General features: G+C 45.5%; 9 protein-coding genes across 9 annotated transcripts; all 9 read left to right on the forward strand.

Annotated features, from left to right (window-relative positions):
- Window positions 1-1,070: 1,070 nt before the first annotated feature.
- On the forward strand, window positions 1,071-2,399 carry TbgDal_VII880 (hypothetical protein, conserved; the record flags this gene model as incomplete). The annotated part of the gene is made up of 1 exon (XM_011776092.1): window positions 1,071-2,399. The coding sequence occupies one exon, from the start codon at window positions 1,071-1,073 to the stop codon at window positions 2,397-2,399; it is 1,329 nt and encodes a 442-aa protein (XP_011774394.1).
- A 667-nt stretch (window positions 2,400-3,066) lies between these two features.
- TbgDal_VII890 (glucosidase II beta subunit, putative) lies at window positions 3,067-4,512 on the forward strand (the record flags this gene model as incomplete). Its single annotated transcript, XM_011776093.1, has 1 exon — window positions 3,067-4,512. One exon carries the CDS (start codon window positions 3,067-3,069, stop codon window positions 4,510-4,512), a length of 1,446 nt encoding a protein of 481 aa, XP_011774395.1.
- A 214-nt stretch (window positions 4,513-4,726) lies between these two features.
- On the forward strand, window positions 4,727-6,211 carry TbgDal_VII900 (hypothetical protein, conserved; the record flags this gene model as incomplete). Its single annotated transcript, XM_011776094.1, has 1 exon — window positions 4,727-6,211. One exon carries the CDS (start codon window positions 4,727-4,729, stop codon window positions 6,209-6,211), a length of 1,485 nt encoding a protein of 494 aa, XP_011774396.1.
- A 756-nt stretch (window positions 6,212-6,967) lies between these two features.
- On the forward strand, window positions 6,968-9,517 carry TbgDal_VII910 (protein kinase, putative; the record flags this gene model as incomplete). The annotated part of the gene is made up of 1 exon (XM_011776095.1): window positions 6,968-9,517. The coding sequence occupies one exon, from the start codon at window positions 6,968-6,970 to the stop codon at window positions 9,515-9,517; it is 2,550 nt and encodes an 849-aa protein (XP_011774397.1).
- A 1,347-nt stretch (window positions 9,518-10,864) lies between these two features.
- Window positions 10,865-11,206, forward strand: TbgDal_VII912 (hypothetical protein, unlikely; the record flags this gene model as incomplete). The annotated part of the gene is made up of 1 exon (XM_011776096.1): window positions 10,865-11,206. The coding sequence occupies one exon, from the start codon at window positions 10,865-10,867 to the stop codon at window positions 11,204-11,206; it is 342 nt and encodes a 113-aa protein (XP_011774398.1).
- A 1,296-nt stretch (window positions 11,207-12,502) lies between these two features.
- On the forward strand, window positions 12,503-12,823 carry TbgDal_VII914 (hypothetical protein, unlikely; the record flags this gene model as incomplete). Its single annotated transcript, XM_011776097.1, has 1 exon — window positions 12,503-12,823. The coding sequence occupies one exon, from the start codon at window positions 12,503-12,505 to the stop codon at window positions 12,821-12,823; it is 321 nt and encodes a 106-aa protein (XP_011774399.1).
- Window positions 12,824-13,042: 219 nt separating this feature from the next.
- Window positions 13,043-13,411, forward strand: TbgDal_VII916 (hypothetical protein, unlikely; the record flags this gene model as incomplete). Its single annotated transcript, XM_011776098.1, has 1 exon — window positions 13,043-13,411. One exon carries the CDS (start codon window positions 13,043-13,045, stop codon window positions 13,409-13,411), a length of 369 nt encoding a protein of 122 aa, XP_011774400.1.
- Window positions 13,412-15,988: 2,577 nt separating this feature from the next.
- TbgDal_VII920 (hypothetical protein, conserved) lies at window positions 15,989-17,617 on the forward strand (the record flags this gene model as incomplete). The annotated part of the gene is made up of 1 exon (XM_011776099.1): window positions 15,989-17,617. The coding sequence occupies one exon, from the start codon at window positions 15,989-15,991 to the stop codon at window positions 17,615-17,617; it is 1,629 nt and encodes a 542-aa protein (XP_011774401.1).
- A 653-nt stretch (window positions 17,618-18,270) lies between these two features.
- Window positions 18,271-20,892, forward strand: TbgDal_VII930 (hypothetical protein, conserved; the record flags this gene model as incomplete). Its single annotated transcript, XM_011776100.1, has 1 exon — window positions 18,271-20,892. One exon carries the CDS (start codon window positions 18,271-18,273, stop codon window positions 20,890-20,892), a length of 2,622 nt encoding a protein of 873 aa, XP_011774402.1.
- Between the last annotated feature and the right edge of the window lie 1,182 nt (window positions 20,893-22,074).

The raw sequence follows: 22,074 nt of genomic DNA on the forward strand, positions 1-22,074 counted from the left end.
TTTGTTTTCCTCCAGCGAAGTTATAAGTGCTCTATGAGCGTGCGGGTTCTGGGGATGTAAGAATCTGTGTGAACGGATTGTGTTTGGATGGGAGTCGCACATTTTCTCTTCGAGAGAGTGTTGGGAGGTTTGCTCCTTTTTATTCCCTTTGTCTGAACAGCAGGAGTTTTCTGATTCTTTGTGGCTGGCCTCTTTTGCTCATCAAGTGTTATTATTATTTTTTTAATTTCATCGCCTACGGTATGTGGACGGGGAGCTGTGCTGATATCACCGCGCTGCCGTGTTTCGCTTCGTACTTGTTCATTGTTTTGCCGTCTTATCACTCTACGAACCGTACCTCGTGGATGGTGAGCAGTCTTGTTAGCTGCTTCGTTGCCCGAGGTAAAAGGTACGCGCTGCTTTTGGGTCGATGAAGTCCCTGCGTTAGGGGGATTCACTCACGCTGTGTTAGTCGTGAAGATGCGCTTCCGCTGCATTTCTTGGGGCAAACGTGTCTGGAAAAGAAACTCCCCCGACTCACTTGATCGTTTGGGCTCCGCTGTGGTAGGTCGCAGCACATAGCCACGATTTTGCCTTCATAAAATATCTTCGTGTCAAGGAGTTGAACTCGGAAACACTAAAGGAGGTGCGGAAAATGCTAATATACAGTGCTGTTCCGCTTCGTTTGCTCGCGTGCTCGCGTGAAGCGGGCCGATATTGAATGCGTGCCAAAACATGGGTTAAGTTGTCGTGTGTTTCGTCCTTTCCTCTTATCTTGTGCCCTGTCCCACGCTGTGCGACCTTACATTGTGACTGTTGATTGGATAAATTGGGTATCGTGATGAAGGGAGTGTACCACTCCTTACGTAGGTTTACATCTGGGCTACTCTTCACTTTGATGCTGCCATTTTTTCGCTCTTACTGGGCAGTGATTCCCGTGCACTTAGCACCGAAACAATCGTATTTCAACATTTGAGAACTAACTCATAAATATAGCTTTTTTGTCCAAGATCGGTCCTTTATTTTTTAATGTTATACAAACTGTTGATTTATTTAAAATATGAACGGTCATCCCAGTTATCAGAGCTTTTATGCTTGTGCTCGTTGTTAAATTCAGCTCCACCTTTGTTCAAGTCGCTGAAAGGTATTTCACTCTTCTTATTTTCCTCTTTTGGTTAGTAGTAGCGATGTCTCGTCGGCGTCCTAATGTGATGTTAACTATCCCTAAGAATACGCTACAAGTCTTTGATATGGGGTTAGATTTCCGTTCTTACCTATCCCGCGTGGATGTCAATGGACTACCAGTTTTAGGCAATGTCGTATCCTATGAGGCATCAAAACTGACTGAAGTATTTACTCCGACTGTAGGGTTGTTAGTGACGATACTGCACATGCTTGCTCATTGCACCTCAAGTTGCTCCGCCGTAGCTTGGCTGAAAGCCTATGATGCCATCCAAAAGATGTATATCGAAAATTCAGAGGAAGAAAACACGGAAGCCGTTCGATACGCTGTGGAGGCTAGAGCGGCTATCAAGGATTATTTGACTGGTGACGCTGTACCCGGTACAAACCTCCTTTGTGAGAAATTGTTGACTCTTCTCGACCAGCAAAGTGGCATCCATGGTTCTCAAGCTCCATCTCAACGGAAGGTCCCGCGGGAACCGAAGGGGGCTTTTTGCAACCTACATCTATCGGACCAAAAGTGCTACCAGGATTTTGCTTGTAATCAACTTCATTTACAAGAAGTGAAGACGGTGCGTCACAGGAAGATTTTTTACATGCGACTTATTGAAGTGCTAAAAGCGGAAAAGCGATCTCGCCAGCAAATCCGCCACCGAATAAAGGACTCAGTTTTCTTTGCCCGATATGGCAATAAAGTTACCGTTCAATGCCAGGGTAAATGGATTCCATTTTTCAAAACAGTTTATACGGACGGAAGGCTAGAGCAGGCGCTTCGAACTCAGCATTTCGCTTGTGGTGACAGCGCTTGCGCCGACGAAAATTGTCTGGGAATACATCCACAAGACCGGCGCGTTACCACGTCCAGTAAACTGATGGATCTTAATAACCCCGATGTAGTACTTCAACAGATAGAGGAAGAAGCGGAGCGACACCTGTCGATGGAGGGGGCATTCAACGATCACGAGGCAGAACATATCTCCGCAGCCGCAAGTTCATCTTCGATGCCTTCGCCTACATCGGAAATGTGGAGAAATACTGTAAGGGAATATGTGCGGCAAACGGGAATCCCACAGGTGGAGGCTGATGAGTCGTTACTCAGGACACTGCAAGATGCAAATGTCCTGGCCACACCAACGGCCTCAACAGAGAGCTTAACGCCACTCTTAGACGAACTCGATATGCGCACGTTCAGCTCGAGCTCTCCGGTCAGAGAGCATCCCAATGCTGAAATAGGGTGAGATGCATTTTACATAACAGTAATTGTGGGAGCTTACTAAAACCTAGAGAACCGAAAATCCGTTTGAATAGCGTGGGATAGATACTGGGGAAGAGCGCAGGTGCACACAACTGCATGGGGCTGCGCATACCTGCAAGCGCAGGTATCGTTATATACGTATATATATAAATATTTATATATGTATATGGGTGACTATACCACTTTACCAAAAAAAGAAAAAAAAACAACAACACAACACAGAACAAAAATAGTGAAGGAAAAACATGCTTTCATAAGATGATAAGTTTTATCTTAGTTGGAATGAAGGTGGTAAGGTTGTCTTCAAATGATTTTTTTTTTTGAAGAGAAGGAATTAACTTTATGGAAAAAAGTCCAAGGAAGTGATTGAGGGAAAGAGAGTACCCTGATGCATTTATCGGTTATCGACACCCGTATGGTATGGGACGGAATCGCAGAAGTATTCCAGAGGAATCAGAGTCATCATTTTTTTTCTTTCGAAATATGATGTTTCAATGATGTCAGGAGTAGGTGAATTTCCCCATGTCACATTGTGCAGAGCATGAATTGAAAGAGAACTACTGCTCGCATATATCGGATTCTCTGCTGACTGTGCTTCTTCCTTGCTACTATTGTGTAAAATGTGACTAAGGTTAGTTTAGAAATATAATATGACCGATATGTTGTTTGCTGTTTTATTGACTATATCGTTGTTGGTGCATGTGTCGTTGGCACTGGACCCTACTTATGGAGCCCAAGACGCGTATCTTGACCATTTTAAGGGGATTAGTTCCAGTGGAACGTTCCAGTGTCTTACCGGCAGCAAAGTCATAAAGGGTGACCAGATTAATGATGATTTTTGTGATTGCCCCGACGGAAGTGATGAGCCAGGGACATCAGCTTGCACAAATCACTTTACCAAAGTTAAGTTTCCTGACGGGTGGAAATTCAGATGTCGCAATATTGGTTTTAAGTCAAAGGAAATACCACACAATAGAGTCAACGATGGTTTATGTGACTGTTGTGACGGCTCTGATGAATATGGCGGTATTGTGCAGTGTGCTAACATTTGTGCGGAGGTGCAGGAGAAAGAGGCGGAGGAACTTATGCTGGAAAGGGAGAAGATGAAGCTTTCTTTAGAGGAAAAGAAGAAGATGGTTGAGCAGGCCACAGTCAAACGGGAACAAGATAAAGTTGCTTTAAAAGAAGAGAAAGCAGAGCTGGAAGCGGCGGAAATTTCCCGTGAGCGGATGTCAAGAGACCTTCCGCCGTTGGAAGACCACGAAAAGAAGGAGAAACAACGCTTATCCGAGGAGTTCAAAATTCTTCAAAAACACATCCAGGAAAATGAGGCGAATGAGGAGGGCACAAAGTTGAAATATAGGTCAGGCTGCACCAAATGGTACACAACAGTGGACTGTGGTACCAAATCAAGCGTAACAGATGAAAAGGGATGTGACGAGCTAATTCCAGGTAATGTGTCTGGTTACTGTGAATGTGCTGAAGCAAAAACAGATGCTACAGTGAAATACCAAAAAAATTGTGACCACAAACCTCTTCGCTGTTCATTTGTTTGCAAAACGGCGGGAGAGGAAGGGACCTTGTCAAGCAGTGAGGAGCAATACTTCGATACAACCAATGACCCCTCTTATGAGTTGCCAGGGGCCAAGAATTTACGGGCAAAAATAAAGGACCTTGACGAAAAATTGGACAATCTTCGGTCCTCTATTGCTGCTAAGGAGGCACGGTTGAAGAGAAACTTGAATACGGAAGACATCATACGGACACTCGAGGATGAATGCTTCACTCTCGACGTTAAAATATACACTTACAAATTTTGTCCTTTTAAAGATGCTCACCAGTACTCCAAAGGAACTGAAATTGGGAATAGCATAGGGAAATGGGTGCGTTTCGGTGAGAGTACCTACTCTTTGTGGTCAACCACCGATGACCACACACACATGTTGTACGAAGGGGGTGATTGGTGTTGGAATCATGATCAGCGAACCACGGATGTTCGTCTGGTGTGCGGCCCGGAGAACAAGTTGTTGAAGGCTGAGGAACCGATATCATGCAAATACGCAATGGTGTTCCAAACACCCGCTATATGCGAGTAAACCGCCTAATAGTCGGTTAATAATTATCACTTTCTCGCAAGATGCTACCCTACTCCAACTGCTCTTGACAACATTCCCTCTGGACCCCTGTACTTTGTAACATCTTCCTCCTCCGAGTTTTTCTTTTCCCACCCTCACGTTGTAAATTGGATAGTGTGGAGTAAGGTAGTGTCAGGAGTAGTAAGTGGTATACTTTTCATAGTTTTGTCCACATATGAATCCGAAGCTGTTCTCGACGTACGTAATCGACTGTGTCATACTGTTTCTTTTAGTTCTGTTTGCATTTGGATACCAAACGGTTCGAAATCAAGAGCGTGTTGATGCTCAATTTGAGTTAGCTGCTTCTCTCTTTGGCGCTAAGGACAAGTCTGCTGGAGCTGAGAAGAGCATAAGTTCCGTGAAAGATTTTTTTACAGTTTTCAAAGGTATAATTGATGCTTATTATCACATACCGGCTGCAGCAACTGGGACATTCATGCACTATACGTATGGGGTGGGCAATTTCACACCGTTAGTCCCTGTTGTTGAAATAACGTTTCACGACAGACCGCAGAACTCCCTCGCAAAGGTGCCGCTTGTCTTTTCCTTTGATGTTCAAGCAAGCGATGTACTAGGACCGTTCATAAGTCCTCAAAGTTATTATTACCAGAATGGCTTTTGTGGAGACGAAGTTACTAGCAGGTTGCGTTATATCCTATGCCAAACCTCATCCACACTGGATGTGTTTGACAACGTCGACAAGGTTAAACTCTCATTTCAGCTATATTCCATGAGAAGGTCAGATGACGGTAGGGTGCGCCCTGCGGAATGGGACATAGAGGTGATGTTTGGTATGGGTGGGTACGGCCCTGTTATTACCATGACCACTTCGTTCAGCAGTATCGAGGAGCGTTTCCCGCAGCGTTTTCCCGTCATGATGAGTTGTGCGGTGGCACCTCTAGTACTGTTGAGCTTTTTGTTTCGCATGGATAGGATCTCGCAGCTTGTAACATACGTGAAAGTGGTGTTAACTACTTGCAGAAGGAGTCGATGGTACGGAAGGTTGCGCCCCGATAATTCTGGTTTGAGAGGTCAGAGTTTTCTTCTGCTTGGTGTTTTTTCTGATATAGTTGCGTTGACGTTCAGTATAACGTCACTTGTGATTCAGTTTACCCCAAAAGTGAGCGGAACGACGGAGCATGCGTTAACAGTCCTACTCGGGTTCGCGGCTTTCATGCGCTCAACACAGTTGATCTCTGTGCTGAAGCTCTCACCAAGTCTTTGCGTAGTGGTCGATGGTTTTGTTACTGCTAGTGACCAACTTTTCATGTATGTCGTGGCGGTCTTCCCCATTCTGCTTGGTTATTCAGTGTGCGGTTTCATTGTTTACGGAAGTTACCAGTCTTACTTCAAAACCGTTCCGTATTCAATTGTTACTCTCATCTGTGCGGCGTTCGGGGATAACCTGATTGATACATTTGTGGACATGGATAGGGGAGCCTACGTTGTTCAAGTGCTCTTCACCCGTATCTTTTTTGGTTCATTTTTGGCGTTTTTTATATGTAATGTGCTCAATGTGGCATACAGTATCATTCAGGATTCGTACAATCAAGCTATCCGGATGCACGGTGCGACATCCAGTGGCACCACTGGTGCAAATGGCAGTGGTACTCGTTTAACCGAAGAATTGAGGGAAATATTGGGGAAGTTGAGGGGGTAGTTTCCTGCCCTTCTTATTCATTGTTGTTGATGGTGACAGCAACATCAGGTTTCTTAGGTGATGCGGCTGTGTCTGGTGAGGTCGCAGTCGGTTGCGTTTGCTTCGTTGTTGTTGCCTTGTTGAGTGAGGGGATGCTACAAAGGGTCCTATGCGAATTTAAGTGGATGACTATTGCTCATATTTTTATCCTTTCCCTTTTTTGCTCCCTTCCTCTGTTAATTTGTTTTGTTGTGTAATCTTTTGATACCGTTGTACTATGGTGTTTTGTTTCTTAATTTCTACTCCAATAACGCACTTTTTGCGAAGCTCAGCGAACCCTAGTCGAAACATAAAATCATTTTTATTCACCCCATCGAGTTGGCAAGTGTGTTTGCTGCGGTGAGTCGCCATACTTCAACTGCTAAGTTAACACCGAGAGGGAAGAGAGGTAGAGGAGCAGCATCAGCGCAATTTCACGGATTTAGTGTTGTTAGACACAACCCCTTTTTTGTGTTGCACCCGGCCGTTGCGTGAACGACGCGACGAAAACTCATACAACACAAAACCCTTACCGCAAACAGCAGGCAAATCGGCTGGGGAATAGAAAAAAGGTGTTGTAGCACCTTGTATATATATAATTTGTAGCACGAAAAGTATAACGGATCCCTTCAAATAGTGGTGTACCCAAGTACTCCCTTTTCAGGTAGACAATAGTGCATATTTGGTTGTGCATCATTGTTTGCTTGTGCGGTAGAGGGGCGTGCGCTAAAGGACGGCATGACCAGAAATGCTGATGCACACTTTTCTGTTGGGACGGCTGCGAATCGGCAATTGAACGTGCCTGCGCCAAGTCATTTAATGACGTGGAGTGCTGACAGCCTTGCACAGAACCAGCCGTCGATCCCTTCACTGGGGAACCTGAACCTTCGCAACCCCGGCATCTGGTCCAAGCGTGAGGAATTGACCCCGAGGCGCCAGTCTCCGGTTGTTGCTGCTCGCATGGCCAGGATAGTGAGTAGCAGTAATATATCACCACGCTACACCACCTTTACGCAACGCTGGTCTCCCGTGTCGCCTCTGGATCTTTCACTCACACAGAGCTCACACCGTGCACAGACAGCGGGCGAGCGGGGGTTCGCATTTATTGCGCGTTATGGAGGTATTGCGAGGTCTCCGGCGCGCCAGGCGGCCTCTCGTTCGGGTCAGTCACCCGAACTGGAAACAAGTGTTGCAAGCCGCCAAACTTCTCAACACTCCTCGCTTCCAGTGGAGATGACACCGCGTGACCGATCTTTGAAGCGTCAAATTATAACTGAGCGGAAACTTCGCATCGTTCGACAGGAAAGTAGCACGCCTGGGGCAAGCAGTTCTAATTTGGCGTGTTTGAGTGAGGCTAATGGGTCCAGAACGAGGCTTTTGTCTCAGGAACAGCTTAAAAAGCAGGGGAGCTCGATTCATCATGGAGGGGAAACCGGTTTAACCGACAAATCTCCTGTTGCCGCACCGCTCACGGTGGAGCAACTCCTGAAGAAACCTCCTCAGAAGGCCAGCACGTCCGTGGGACGGCACGTGCAGACTCCAGAGATTAGCATCTCATTGCGTGGATCGTTTTCTGCAGGAAACGACTCGTTGAGTAGCGCACATGTGGCGGAACTGAGCACCACTACCGCTCGCGAGTTGCCTTCCGGTGGCGTTCCATGTGTGGTTCCTCATCGGATGTCAGACAAATCGATGTCTGCCTCCATTTCCTCCTGTGTCCATCCGGTAATTGTGCAGCGCCGGCGTTGTAGCGACTGTACTACTAAACCTGCTCCGTCCGCAACAACATCACCTGGGACCATGACAGCGACGACCGCAGGCGCCACTCCCACTACCAGTAGCAACCGTAGCCAAAGCAGTGTGGAGACGGTGACGGACATTCCCAGTGTTGGTCAAGTGGCTGCACCCTACAATGGGCAGAAGTCTTCTTTTGTCTCCAGTCGGCTAGTTATGCAGCAGTTTGTACAGCGTTGGAGCAACCATTACGAAGAGAACAAAAAGGCCTATTTCGAGGGAGGATACATGTCAGTCGTACCGGGGAAGAAGCTGAACTCTCGGTATGTAATCGTGCAGAAGCTTGGCTGGGGTGAGTTCAGCACTGTGTGGCTTGCGTACGACACTCTGCATACAACCCTTGGGAAACCACATCAGGCATTCGTTGCGGTGAAGATTGCCAAGTGCGACAGTGTTGTGTCCGAGAGCACCCAGTACGAGATCAAGCTGCTCCGCTATATTGGATCGAATACGCCATCACATGCTCCACTCACAGGTCTGTTGGATTCATTTGAAGTGGCTGGTCAGTATGGTTCGCACACGTGCATGGTTATGCCCCTACATGGTTCAAATCTTTTGAGTATTATTGACCAGATGAAGGCCAAGAAGGGTATCCGGAGCCCCTCCGAGATATCCCTGATTAAGGAGATCGTTGTTTCAATCCTTATTGGCCTTGATGAACTCGATAAGCTAGATGTCATTCACACGGACATCAAACCCGAAAATATCCTTTGCTCATCGTCCGACCCCAAGGTGCTTGATACAATTGAGAATTTCTGCCTCCGGAACAAGGATCGCTCGAGCATGGTGCCGGCTGACCGCGTGCGGAAGGCTATGTGGCAGGGGGACCCAAATCACTTGGTTTGTATTGCTGATTTCGGTCTCTCTGTTGCGCTTAAGCCGTCCAAGGGCCAGGCTGTGACCGGAAAGGGACAAAAGGATGTTGCTGCGAAGGCCGCTATTGAGAGTAAAAAGGAATTCCCCGTTGAAAAGGCTGGTACTGTGTCAAACGTACGCGGTACGATGATTCAAACGCGTGAGTACCGCGCCCCTGAGATCCTTATGGGGATGGATTTCAACACCCGCACCGATATTTGGAGTGTTGGTTGCATGGTGTATGAGCTAATTACGGGAGAGTTCCTCATGGACCCGAAGCGTCGTACAAGGAATGAACGCATGATGGACGTGGAGCACCTTGCCATGATGATGCAAATACTTGGTCCTGTTCCTGAGAAGATAATCAAGCTTCGAGAGGGATGTGGTAACGGCAAACCCCCTCCTCGCTACATCCATCGCTACTTCGATGAAAACAATCGTTTCATATACAGCGATAAGTACAGACTTTACCCGCGTCGTCACATTGACAGGGAGTTGCAGGCATATCTTCCTCCTGCAGAAGCGAAATCGGCAGCGGCCTTTATTGTGGGCTGCCTCGCTTCCTATGAACCAACTTCTCGCCCGTCAGCTGGAGAGATGCTTAACCACACGTGGCTGTATGATGCCACCAACAACTGAGGTGAAAGTACTGGTTCCCTGATAGCGATAGCAATACGATCACCCTTCTTCACAATTCCGCTGTGATCTATATTATTTGTTTGATGTATTGGTCATTTCGGAGGTCTTGAGGCTAGTATGGAAAAGGAAGCACGGAGATACAGGTGTCTTGGTCGTTGCAACTGGTTTAGTGCACAGAGGAGGATGGAAAGATATAATTAAAGGGTGACCGCTGGCGGTTGCGAGTTGGTCGAGAAGAGTTACGACCTGATGAGAGTGACGATTTGGGAACGGTAGGAGTGAAGAGGAGGGCCGCCCACAAGGCCGTTATTTTCACTATGTAATAATTTTAAAATGGTGGGGAAAATAAGGTAAGAAGGAAAAAAAAAAAATAAGAATAAGAAAGGCACGTACAGTTGAAGATTTTGATTTGTTGCCCTAACTCGTTCCCGCTTGTTAGTGTAAACCTTCCCCTTCGCGCTAGACTAAAGGGTTAAAACCCTGAGGTGAAGGACTGGAGGCTCTCCTTGTATATGTATTGGTATACTAATTTGAGTTGTCAGCACATATACTTATATACTTGAATATATGCGCATGCACGTGTGCGTGTATGTGTGTGGGTTTACACGACTGCTAGGTGGGCGCGATGGAGATATACTTATGTTATCATGTGTGCTGTGGATGTTCGTGTTTTCAAATACACGTTGATTTGTTTGTGTTTGTGTTTGCGTTTTTTTTATGCCCTTAAATTTCATCTCTTCCGTTTTAATATGTGCGTTTGATATGAGTTAGTTGCTGTTCACGGAGGGGAGTACAGGGCTACAAAAGGCTCACTGATAAAGGTAGAGTGACCTTCCCTGTTCTTTTCGGGAAAACGTGTGAGAGAAATGCAAAGGAAGAAGAAAAAATGATAATGATTGTAATAACAAATTGGTGAGATAGAATAAAAAATTTAAGTGAAAATGAAGGAGTGTGGTGGATACAGTACGTTTGTGTTTGTGTGTAGTGGAGTTGTTTTGGAGTCGGTGTGCTGAAAGGAATGAGAGGTGGAAGCAATAAAAGTGAGAGAAAAGTATGTTATACGGAGCGGAGAAGAGAGAGAAAGAAGGGGGGAGGGACGGGGGAATTCACTGAGGGGGCGCGTGTGGTGCTGCATCATTTCCAAAAAAGGGTTAAATGGTTCCGTGTATCAGCTTGGTTTCCCCTGAGGAGAAGCTATGTTGTACTCCACAAAGTGGGTAGAACTATCACTATGCATTTTCAGATGGCTTTTAACACACACACGCATAGTTCTTTGAATGGGTTCGGCTGTTCATAACACGGTTGTGCAAATACTTGTTTATCCTTGCGCATGCATACTCTGTTTCTATGGGTCCTCTTTTGTGCTTCAGTTTGCCTAACAATGCAGTTTACCCTTCTGCGTATTTGGGTGTGCGTGCGTCTTCTCTGGTGCCGTTACCCTCATTGTTTTCTGTATCGGTTGCACTTCATTTTTTGCATCCGTTCTCCCCTTGTTTTCCTTTCGCTTTTATGCCTTTTTTGTTTTGGGGGACCCCAGGTGTGCATGACGATGCGTTGTTCTTTTTTTCCCCCCCGTTAGTCACTCATTTCTCCCCGTTTTCGTTGATTTTTTCCCTATCTACAATGCACGTGTACATATGTCTGCAGTGTGCGGTATCATGTATGACATGTTACCCAATGACGAGGTAAAGATTTGACGTCTGGGAACCAACACGCATCCCCTCTCATGCTCCCGTATTCGTCCCCCCTTTACTTTCTGTGTTCTTTTTCTTTTCTTTTCTGTTTTTTTTTTTTTTACTAATAGTTTATTTAACTTCACTTTCTGCCACGACCACCCCCCGTCTCTTCCCGCTTGTCACTGCAGGGGAGAGTCGAGGGGGTGTTGCGACGCTCGTTTGGGACGAAGCGATTATTCACGTAATGTGCCTCTTCTCCCTTTTGTCACAACTGATCCCGTCGGCAAGAGTGGCTTTAAAAAAAAAAAAAAATCCCCTTCTTTTTTTTTCCATTCATTACTTCTTTTCCCTCATATTCTGTGTTTTTGTTCCCCCTTTCTTCGGTAACACAGTTTATATTGTTTTGTAAGGCACCAGGCGTAACGTACGTGCCGTTTAATATGAGAAGATATATAGTAACAATAATAATGATGGTTTTCTGTTTCTTCTTTTTTTTTTTCATTTGTGAGCCGGAAAAAAAAACCTACTATCCCACCTGCAATTTTTTCCCCTTTATATTTATTAATATTGTTAGTATTCTTCCGACTACCATTATTATTATTACTATCACTATCACTATTGATTTTATTGTTATTGTTATTCTTGTCATTTGGATCATTTTGTCCCCTCCACCGCATATGCATTTTTTTTTTTATTGGATGTGTTGAGTGGAGGGCTGCGAAACTAATGATATGGCCTCTCATTTGACAAGTGATTTCATTCGTAGTGGAAAGAAGCGAACGAATAGACGCAACAAATTGAAAACGGGTAGGCGAAGGAAAGGATGTATCTTTTAAAAAAAAAAAAATGGAGTTTTCTCGCCTTGTGAGAGTATATAGGATCAGAAAGAGAGAAAGAGAGGGCAAAAAAAAAAAAAGAAAGAAAAGGTGGAAGAAGAAGGAGGCGTTACATCACGGAAAGGAAGTTAACATTGTTTTGCGCCATCCGTTTCAAAGCTTTACGTACCCGCATGTACATAATCGTAAATAGTCCGCGGATAGCGGATGCGCGGACTTGCAGTTAGTAAGGGTTTGGGAGAAGAAGATGTTTAATGGGGTGTAAAGTTTTTGATGTATGTGTGTGCGCTTATTAATATGAGTATATGGTGAGAAGAATATGGAAAGGAAAAAGGGGTGTAACGGAGTTTGGGTTCGGTGGCTGTAATTGGCTTTGGGCGCCGTTACTCCTCATAGTTTGAAAGCATCCATTTTCTTTTCTTTTCTTTTTTTTCTTTTTTTTTAAAAACAGTCTCTTCGGATTCTTGTTTGCCATGTATATGAGTTTTTATTCACTCCCCACCCACTACCTTTTTCCCTCCGCAACGTCCCCTGCAAACCTTTTTTTTTTCCCCCTTAACCCTTCTATCTTACCTGTTGTTCCTTTTTTTTTTTTGGTTCTGTTGGTTAACTTCCGGGTTATCCACCAGCATCACTTGCTCTCATCCTGTAATTATAGTTTTTCAGGGACTGCACCTCGCAATGTATCGAAAGATCAAAAATGGCATGAACGATGGGTTTGTACTTTCAGTGTGGGGAAAGGGTGTGGGTGGGAGGAGTGTAGAAGGATTTATGAACTTGGGTCTTCTTTATAAATAAACAATATATATATATATATATATATATATATACAAATTTAAGCGGTGCCAGCAGTGATTTTTTTTTTCTTTGGTGGTGAGGAGGGAGGACTTCGTACGCAGCGTCGCGTGTTGCCTCCTCCGTTTTGTTTCACCTTTTGAACTTGTTGTGCTGTTAGGTGACAGTGAGAGGAAACTTTTTATGTATGTAAAAGGAGGCTGTGCAAACCTGAAGATATGTATGGTGAGTTAGGGATACATCAGAAGGAAGGTGAAAAATCAAGTAAAGAGGTAAATGAGTGCATGTGCGGGTCGATGGAAGGGAGGTGGAAAAAAAAAAAAGGAGAGATAAACATACGTATGAGTGTACCACTGCTTCAAGAGGTGCGATTTCTCAACACAGAGGAAATTTACTTTCCTCCACCTCTTTTTTATTTTGTTGTTCCCCAAAGAATTAGTGCAGGGTATCGCCCAGTTTTTGTTGCCTGTTTCACTGCTGCTTCCTCTCTTTTTTTTTTCCTTTACTTCATTCGTTGTATCGGTCTTAGCCTGCTTTCGTTCGTGCCTCGGTTAGAATCACTGGCTATAACTGTGTCTCCATTGTGAATGTTTTTTGTCTTCCCCCGCTTTATCCCTTTGTTTGAATCAAAGCTGCTTTCTTCTTCCCCTCATCATCCTTTCACCATCTTTTTTTTCCCCCTTCTTCTTCTTCCGTTGAATGATTGCACGACCCCCTTTTACCTTTTTCGTGTATAGATAATTTCCACAACAACTTTACATAACCCCGCGCATAGCATCGGTTATAGCCTATTACAGGCTTTTTCAAGTGATGTAAGTTCTGCGAGAGGTGTGTGGGTTAAACAAGGTGTAAAATGTGGTTTCTTTAAACACCCAAATTGAGGTGCTGGAGTCCTCCACATCACCACTTTACCCACCGCTACTGTTTTTTTTTTTTTGCCTTTTGTTTTGTTTTGTTCAGGGATAAGGCATCATATGCAACGATTGAGAAGCAGTCAAGCTTGCTTATGGTCGGGGAGGACATTTTGTGTTACCTCTTGCATTTTTTCCCCCCCTCCCGTGACGTTACATGGTTGAAGGTGAGAGAAGCTGAAAACAACGGGCGTGTTGTAAAGTAAAGTGAAGTGAAGTGGAGTGGAGTGCTGCGTGTATGACTGTGGATAGTGAGCTGAAGTTGGGGTTGCACTTCAGTACTGCAGCGTGTTTCTCGGTTTCTCTTTCTATTTCTGTGTGTGTGTGTGATTGCATTTGTGTTTATACGTGTATGTGTGTAAACGAAAAAAGGTTACCTGGTAGGAGTTAAGGTGTGCGGTGAGGGGCTTCTCAACATTTTCGGTTTGACTGCTTCCCTTCAGTGGAGCGTAATATCGCCCTTCTATTATCCGCATCTTCCTCTTCAGTATTCTTGAAAGCCGTGTTGAGCGACATGTGCTGATGGGACACACGGATTTCAAAAAAAAAAAAAAGGGAATGGAGCGTGTATGTATGCATGAAAGTGTGAATGACGGAGGATGCGTATCTTACCTGACTTTACTTGATAGCGGTAAGGGAGAGCAGTGGGAGAGCGAAATGAAGGAAAAATGTGGTTAAGTGCACGGAGCAAAAAAAAAAAAAAAGAAGGGATATAAAGTCCGTCATTGTAGTGGTGAAGGTGGAAAGAGGTAATTACGGAAAGAAAAAGGAAAGGTGAGCAATGCTGTCGGAAGGGTGCCACAAGCTGAAAGAAGGAAATCTATGACGTAATGCGGTTGTTGTGTTTTCAAATACAGAGTTGTGGTGGGTATTCATAGATCCCTTCCCTCCCTCTTTACATATATAAATATATATTTTACGACGTGGTGTTCACTGCCTCCAGTTCCTCATTTTTTTTTCTTGTGTTGCTCGCTTTGCTTTTTCCCCCTGTGGTTACACGGTGTTGTTTTTCCATTCGTCCTGATTCCAACCTCTTCCCTCTCACGGTGCTTCGGCGTCGTTTTGATTTGATGCTTGTGGTTCATTGGTTTCCTTGCATTTTTTTGCCATCTGGTTAGTTGGTTGGCTCCTTCCACCTTGTTGATGAACTGTCCACTTGTTTCGCAGTGCGAGTTGGTGAAACGGCGTGTGCTGTTCTGAAAAGTGTGTGGTCCCGTCGCTGCACTGCCATCTCACTTATCAGTTTGTTGCGCAGACTATCGTCGGCTAATGCTCTTTTTTTTTTTCCACCATTCCCAGTCGTTGCTTACCTTTTGTAATCTTTCAAAGTCGTGTGATTCATCCCTACCTTAATTCTGTTGTTTACATAACGAATTTTGTGTTCATTTTCAGCGTTGGTACCATCATTCTCATTCCTTCAACTTCTCATGGTCCAACAGGTGTGCAGAATGTGTGTATCGGGAAGCGGATTTAGCGGTGTGAGAGAGAGAGGGCGTGTGACCACATTAAAGGGGTGACGGCATTGATGCAAAGCAAACGAGAAGAAAGAGGATGAAAGGCAAAAAAAAAAAGAAAAAAGAAATAATAGTTGAAAAGGTGAGGTGGGTACATATCACTCGTCCCACTTACAGTCGCTAAAAAGGGGGAAAAGAAACAGAAGAAATTGAATTCAATTTAGCATCCCGAGTTCTTGGGTGCGTTGTTGATGTGGTTGGAGGGGGGAAAGTGGAGGACAGAGCTTCGGTTATATTGTATACGTTTGTATATATACATATATTTATGCATATGCACACCTGTGTTTGTGGGAGATTGTACGTCAAATAAGACTTACATAGACGGAAGGAAAAAAAAAAGAAGAAAAGAAGTTAGCAAGAAAAGGGGAACAGGTGATTGAGATTGTCCGCCTTTTATATTTTCTTCAGGACCTCTACTCCGCAGGAGTGATCTTTCCCCATACCATTATTCTTCACGTCGCACCACACTTATTGAAAATTTGGGTTACTGGCAATAGCTTTTCGTGATCACAGTGGATTATTTTGTCTTATGCGATTAAGAGAACAACCGCATCTGTACTTTACGCTTTACTCCTTCTACCTCACTTGATTTATGTCTGAATTTTTTGTTCCCCCAGTAGCAACACCGATATAAGGGGGGCCGCTGCATTGAGAGCTAAATCGTAAGGACTAAGGGTTACTGTGCGGCTGATCGCGCACACGCGCACATACACACACACACACATATATATATATTACAATGGATCTCGATGACGAGTTCATTACAAACCGCAGTGAGGCCACCATTCCAAAGGTCCTTTGCTGTGTGTGTGGGCTCCTCATTGACAGTAACCCGAGCAACATGTGTAGCAGCTGCCTACGCTCTCACGTTGATATCACAGAGTCTGTACAAAAAGAATATATAATTGTGTATTGCCCCGAGTGCAGCCGCTATTTGCAACCCCCACAATACTGGACTCGAGCGGATCTAGAAAGCCGTGAGCTCCTTACCATCTGCCTCAAGCGTGTGAAAGGTCTCAGTCGAAACGTTTTCAAACTTGTTGACGCCAAATTTATATGGACGGAACCACATTCCAAGCGCCTGAAAGTAAAATTGGTGCTTCAGAAGGAGGTGATGAGCAATATCGTGATTCAGCAAGCGTGCGTTATTGAGTATGTTGTCGTGTGGCAACAGTGTCCAACCTGTCAGAAGGTGGCTACCGGGCAGCCTCAGTGGGACGCTTGCGTTCAGCTGCGGCAGAAAGTTGCGCATAAGAAGACGTTTCTTTATCTTGAACAACTCATTCTGAAGCACAAGTTACAGGAAAATTTCATTCGAGTCGAGGCACAGCCCGATGGATTGGACTTCTTTTTTGCACACAAAAGTCACGCCTTGAACTTTTTGGAGTTTGTCAGTCGCAATAGTCCTGTCACGCGCCGCGATGCCGTACAGCTAGTCTCACACGATAGCAAGAACAATACCGCGGTTCAGCATCATACCTTTTCTCTCGAAATTGCTCCCTTGTGCCGTGAGGATCTTGTACTGCTACCTTACCAAAGTTACTACCTGAAGCTTGGTGGACTTGGACCTCTCGTGCTTGTCCACAAGGTTTACAGCAGTGTTGTCCTTGTCGATCCTCGGACGCTGCGGGCCAATGAGTTCACAGGGACGTATTATTGGAAGAAGCCCTTTCTTCCTCTCATGAACTCTCGCGAAATGACGGAATTCTACGTGCTACAGTGTACACCAACTGGTGTAACGAATGGTCGCTATCACTTAGGTGTTGTTACCGTCTGTCTTTCCAGTGAAGTCGGCTACGGACGCGAATGGATCGTCACATCCCACTTGGGTGGGCTTCTGCAGCCAGGTGACCTTGCAATGGGTTACTTACTGGAAGGCAGAACCTTCAACCATGAGGAATGGGAAAACAACAAGTATAAGCAAGACCAGTTGCAAGAGGTGGTGCTTGTGAGGAAGCACTTTCCGGCGCAACGGGCCCGTCGCCACAGGCGGAACTGGAAGTTGAAGCGGTTGGATGTTATGGATCCTTCTTGTGCTGAACGCAACGCAAGGCGGCAGGAAGAACAGGAGGAGGAGCGGCTTGAGTTTGAGGACGAACTGGAGCGAGATGTGGAACTTCGCCGTGATGTACCCATCTATAAGATGCTTGATAGTGAATTAGCTGAGCGGGTGGTAAAGAAAAATGAAGGAAAAGGAAATGCCAACCCTGAGAATGAGTGTGATGACGACGCGGACGAGGCGCCGCAGATAGCATTGGAGGAGATGTTGGACGAACTTAGGCTTAGTGACGATGATGAGACCGCTGCTGCCGACGATGAAGAGGCATCCGTCGAAAACGCCAGAAAAAAGAAACGGCCTGAGGTGTAAAGGCGAGATCTAATTAAAAGACGGAAACTGCACCACCGCAGCAGGGATATCCAATTACATGGCTACCGGGGAGGGGAAAAGGTTTGCTACGTGTGTAATGTAGGGGTTCCCTTCTCTGTGTGTTTGTGTGTGTGATGTTTGCGCATAAAAATCTTTTGTTATTAATACGGTACGTTAATCGAGGACACTATATATAAATTTATTTTCTAACCTCAGTGTTACCTTGCTTCTGGTGCTTCATGGGGTCAGGATTCCAACGAGTTCAAGACTTTATATCCCTTAACCCCGCTTAGCTGTTTTATCCTTTCATTTTTCGTTTCTGCCGTAGTAGACAAGATCAATACTTACAGAGGTGTTTGCTGCCCGAAGGTTTGTCAAATTGTGTCCATTGCATAGCCATGAAAGTCGCAGGTTCAATTCTCGCATTACTGCGCAACAGACTACCAACTGCACCTCTACATCCGGTGACTGCAGCGGAGCTTCTGTGTGAGCTTCATCCATCTGAAGATCGAGTTGTGTCCGCCCATCTTGTGGGATGTGTGGAAGGGAATGGTGTTTTGCTATCGCTTCCCGTCCTACTCGGCCTCATTCGACGCGGTTACTCCGACTCCTTAAAATCGTTTGGTAGTTCTGCACTTAGTCAATGGGGACCAATGGAAGAAACAATTTTTACTGCACTGTGGGTGCAGCTGCGAAGCCAGCGGGAAAGTTTAGTTGAAGTTGGAAGTGGTCCGGATGCCACAGACGGGATCTGTGAGAGTGAAGCCCAAGTGTCAGCACCGGAGAGACTCCACGCAGATTCCTGTCTCCTTATTGAGAGGATGATGCTTTTGATGATTAGCCTGGGAAAATTTGTGCTTCACTCAACACTCACGCTGAAGGGTGTTCGCCTTCAGCTCTTAGCTGAAGCACTGTCACCACTATGCGATGCTGTCGAATCAGCATGGTGTCGCATGGCAGAAGCCAGGAATGCTGGTGAAATCCCTTCTGAAAGATTGCTGGACATCAGTAAGTTGGTGGCAAGGTGTATTCATATATACGGAAAGTATTTTGCGGCGTATCATCACATATTTTGTGCAATTTTATTTACTGGTGTTGAAGCATCCCGAAAACTACTCGAGGCGCAGCTACCCTTGACCGATCGCGAAACACTCGCACGCGTACGTTCAGCTCGTGATGTGCTACTGGAGGTCAAACCGCTGTTGACGGGACTGTTGGTTCGTGCTTCCTCTCGAGAAACTCAGAGGTACGTTACGGAAGTTGAGGAGTGGTTGGAAATGATTGTCAGTCTCGTTGAAACGCCTGTCCTGAAGGCCGTTGGCCTGCAACTGAGAAGTCATATCTGTAGTTTGGGCTCCTCTGGCAATGTAGATAACAGTGAAATTCTCGGCGCGGAGTTGAGAAATTGTTACATTGTGATGATGCACACAGCAGCGGTTTTGCTCGCAATGCGCTTTCACCGCAACCAATTTTTTGAGGAATGCAACTTCTGTGTGCGTGCGAATAATTTGATTGCTCGGGGCCTGAAAACGATATGGTGGATGCTAGACACCATTACCATGTCCATGGGGTCGCCAAATAAGGCTGTAGAGCTGCAGGATCTCCACTCCGAAGACAGCGTAACGTGGTGTGAGTGGGGAAACTGTTGCGAGGTAGCGGAAGTTGTTCGTAGGTTTTTCCCCCTTTATAGCAATGACGCTCGTGTGTCTAAGATGGCCTTGACAAACCCTTATTTCTGCGTGTCTCACCACCCTCCGGTAAGTGAAATAACTAGCGTTCTTCTGCGCATACTTCGTGCGGCGTGTCATCGTCTCGCTAGGTCTGTTGCTGGTGATGGTGATTTGCAGTGCTCTACTGTTCCTTTCGTCGTTTTTCTTCAGATTGTACGGGCTGCACTCAGTTGGGGAGATGCATGTCGTGAAGATGGGGGACTCTCCCCGAGTTTTATATGGTCGACCATCCGTGCAACTTTACCCCGTCAGCTTCATGCATCCTCACCGCCACTTTGGACTGTGTTGATGTTACTGGAAGATCTTGGCGCCTCCGCATATTTCTGTGCATATCATTGCCGGGTGAAGTTGAGCATTGAAGACAGGACTGTAATTGATGCAATGAAGGAAATGTGTGACAACTGCTTGGCGTATCTGAACAAGCGTTACTTATGCGATGATGACCTAGCTGATGCTGATGTTATTTGTCGTGTTCTCCATACCCTCGCCGCACTGAAAACGAGGGAAAGAGACCAGTCCACGCTCTTTGGAGGAGACCTTTTTTTTAGACATTCCACCCTAATGAATCATTTAAGGAAGCAGCTTGTGCCACTGGACCAAGGTGTGCTGCGTCGCTCGGGTGGTTCATCCACGAGCTCAAGCCGTACGGGAATAAACAATCTGGCAGGTGATCCTCAAGGTGGGGACTTTCATGGAGGTGCTTACTGGTTCATCTGCAGTGCGTGCGAAACGAATATTCTTTGGCAGAAAGGTACCGCGTCAATTAGCTCCCCGAGCAGTTGCCACTGCTGGATGCGACGCAATGACCCAGTTGAGGCTGTGGTAGCGTGCATAGAGCTGTTTCTTCCATTACTTGGACAGGAAGATAGGGTTGGAGACCACGAGCATTTTATGGAGGATGCTTATCCTACTTTACGGTCTGTGTACAATGCTGCCATCCGTAGTTATTGCACCACGACTCCTTTGTGCGGTACCTTGGGATCCGATGAACTTTTTTCTTCAGATTGTGCCCTCCCATCAAAATATGGGACCGGCAGTGAACGCCAACCCCTGGCGCCCACAGCATTCCTCGTGGAGTGTCACCAGTATCTTCTGTTGCTTTACCCAACTGCAATACAGCCGCAGCATGCGTATCGGATATTGAGGGTTATGCTAACTACCTCACCACTTCTTTTTGCCCACACACCGCAATTGGCGCGCTTCCTTTTCCGCTGCCTTATTCCAGTGGAAAGGGGCAGAAGTACAAGCGCCCACGACTTCATCGAGAGTTGCGATCCCCAAGAGTTATGGCAGGTTCTTTTGTGTGCCTGTGCCACTCAGGTTGCGTGCGCTGGGTGTAAAACCTCGTCAAATAATGTTCGTCGCGATGAGGGAGGCAAAGTGCCGATCATACCCTCAAGCATTTGGAGTGAAGATGCTGAAATTGTTTTTGGTGTGTTGTACGACGTTGGCAACAGTGATGTGGGAGATAACGACACGTTTCTTACCATACGAGGGCATGTGGTTCGTAGGGCGATGGAGATTCTACATGCACAGGGTCTTTAATCTGTTGTGGTTCAGTGACGCCTGTTGTTATTGTTCTATTCTTTTAAAATCACAAATTATCTTTATTTCAGTTGACTGTGTGTGTCTCTCTCTCTCTCCTTTTTTTTTTTGGGGGGGCTCTTCACATATTTTGCGCCTTTCGGTTTCACTTTGTTTTTTTATTTATTTTTTGTCTCAATATTTGGTTGCCGTGTCTTTTTTTCTTCCTTTTTACAAGGATGGACGATTTGTTCTTTTTCTTTTTGGTTCTTACTGACTTTGACGTAATCAGTCTTCTTCTTTTGAAGCTTTTTATTTCACCTTATTGCTGTCTAGTTTTATGTTAGTTCGTTCTTTACCTCTTGTTCTTAGTCTTCTATTTTTACTTCGCTAATTCCATCTGGTCCTCGATCTATGGGGAGTTGACAGACATTCGAATTGTTTTGCAGGTGTCTGACTGTTTGTGTGGAAGGGGAAGAAGGTTTCAAGGATTGCCTTGTTAGTTAATCATTTTGATTTTTTTTCCGTATCGGGATTTAAAGGGGGGTTCCGTTGACCACGTTGTCGATTCTGTGGTTTTGGGGCAATTAGCACGTGAGCTCTTGTTTATATCCCTTTGTTGAGTGCTAATTAATGCCTCCAGGAGTCACTGCACGTCCTCAGTGAGGTGCGTTGATGCCATGAGGTTGACAGTTATTTCATAGCGGATCGACTTGCCGTTGACTCAGCGTAGACAATCTTTTTTTCTCTAATGTACGGGAAAGGTGCCATCTTCCGGGGTATCCGTGTGTCGGCCTTTGATATCAACGGAGGGGCTGAACTTATTTAACTCCTTGTTGTGGCTCCACCCGAGGTTGCTTCCCAAAATGAGACTGGGGTTAACGCCGGTTACTTAGTTTGTCGAAAGCTCTTTCCACTGTTGTTTGACGTGGGTGGTGCTTTCATTTTTTTTATCCTTTGCGATGATTTAAATCAGATACGTGCATGTGTGTGCAATTCTGTATGTCGGTGGTGTAGGGAGTGGGAATGTATCTGCAAGTTCAAAGGCTATGTTGTCGCTGTTTGTGTGTGTGTGTGGTGAAGGGTGGGGAAAGTGTAGTTGTTTACGAGTTGTGTGAGTGAATTCTGTCCTATGAAACACATTAGTGTGCCGATATTTGGGCCTCATGCGCTTGTTTTCTTAATATTGTTTCCAACTCCGCT

This window comes from Trypanosoma brucei, chromosome 7, assembly GCF_000210295.1.
Source record: "Trypanosoma brucei gambiense DAL972 chromosome 7, complete sequence".
NCBI lineage: Eukaryota > Euglenozoa > Kinetoplastea > Trypanosomatida > Trypanosomatidae > Trypanosoma > Trypanosoma brucei.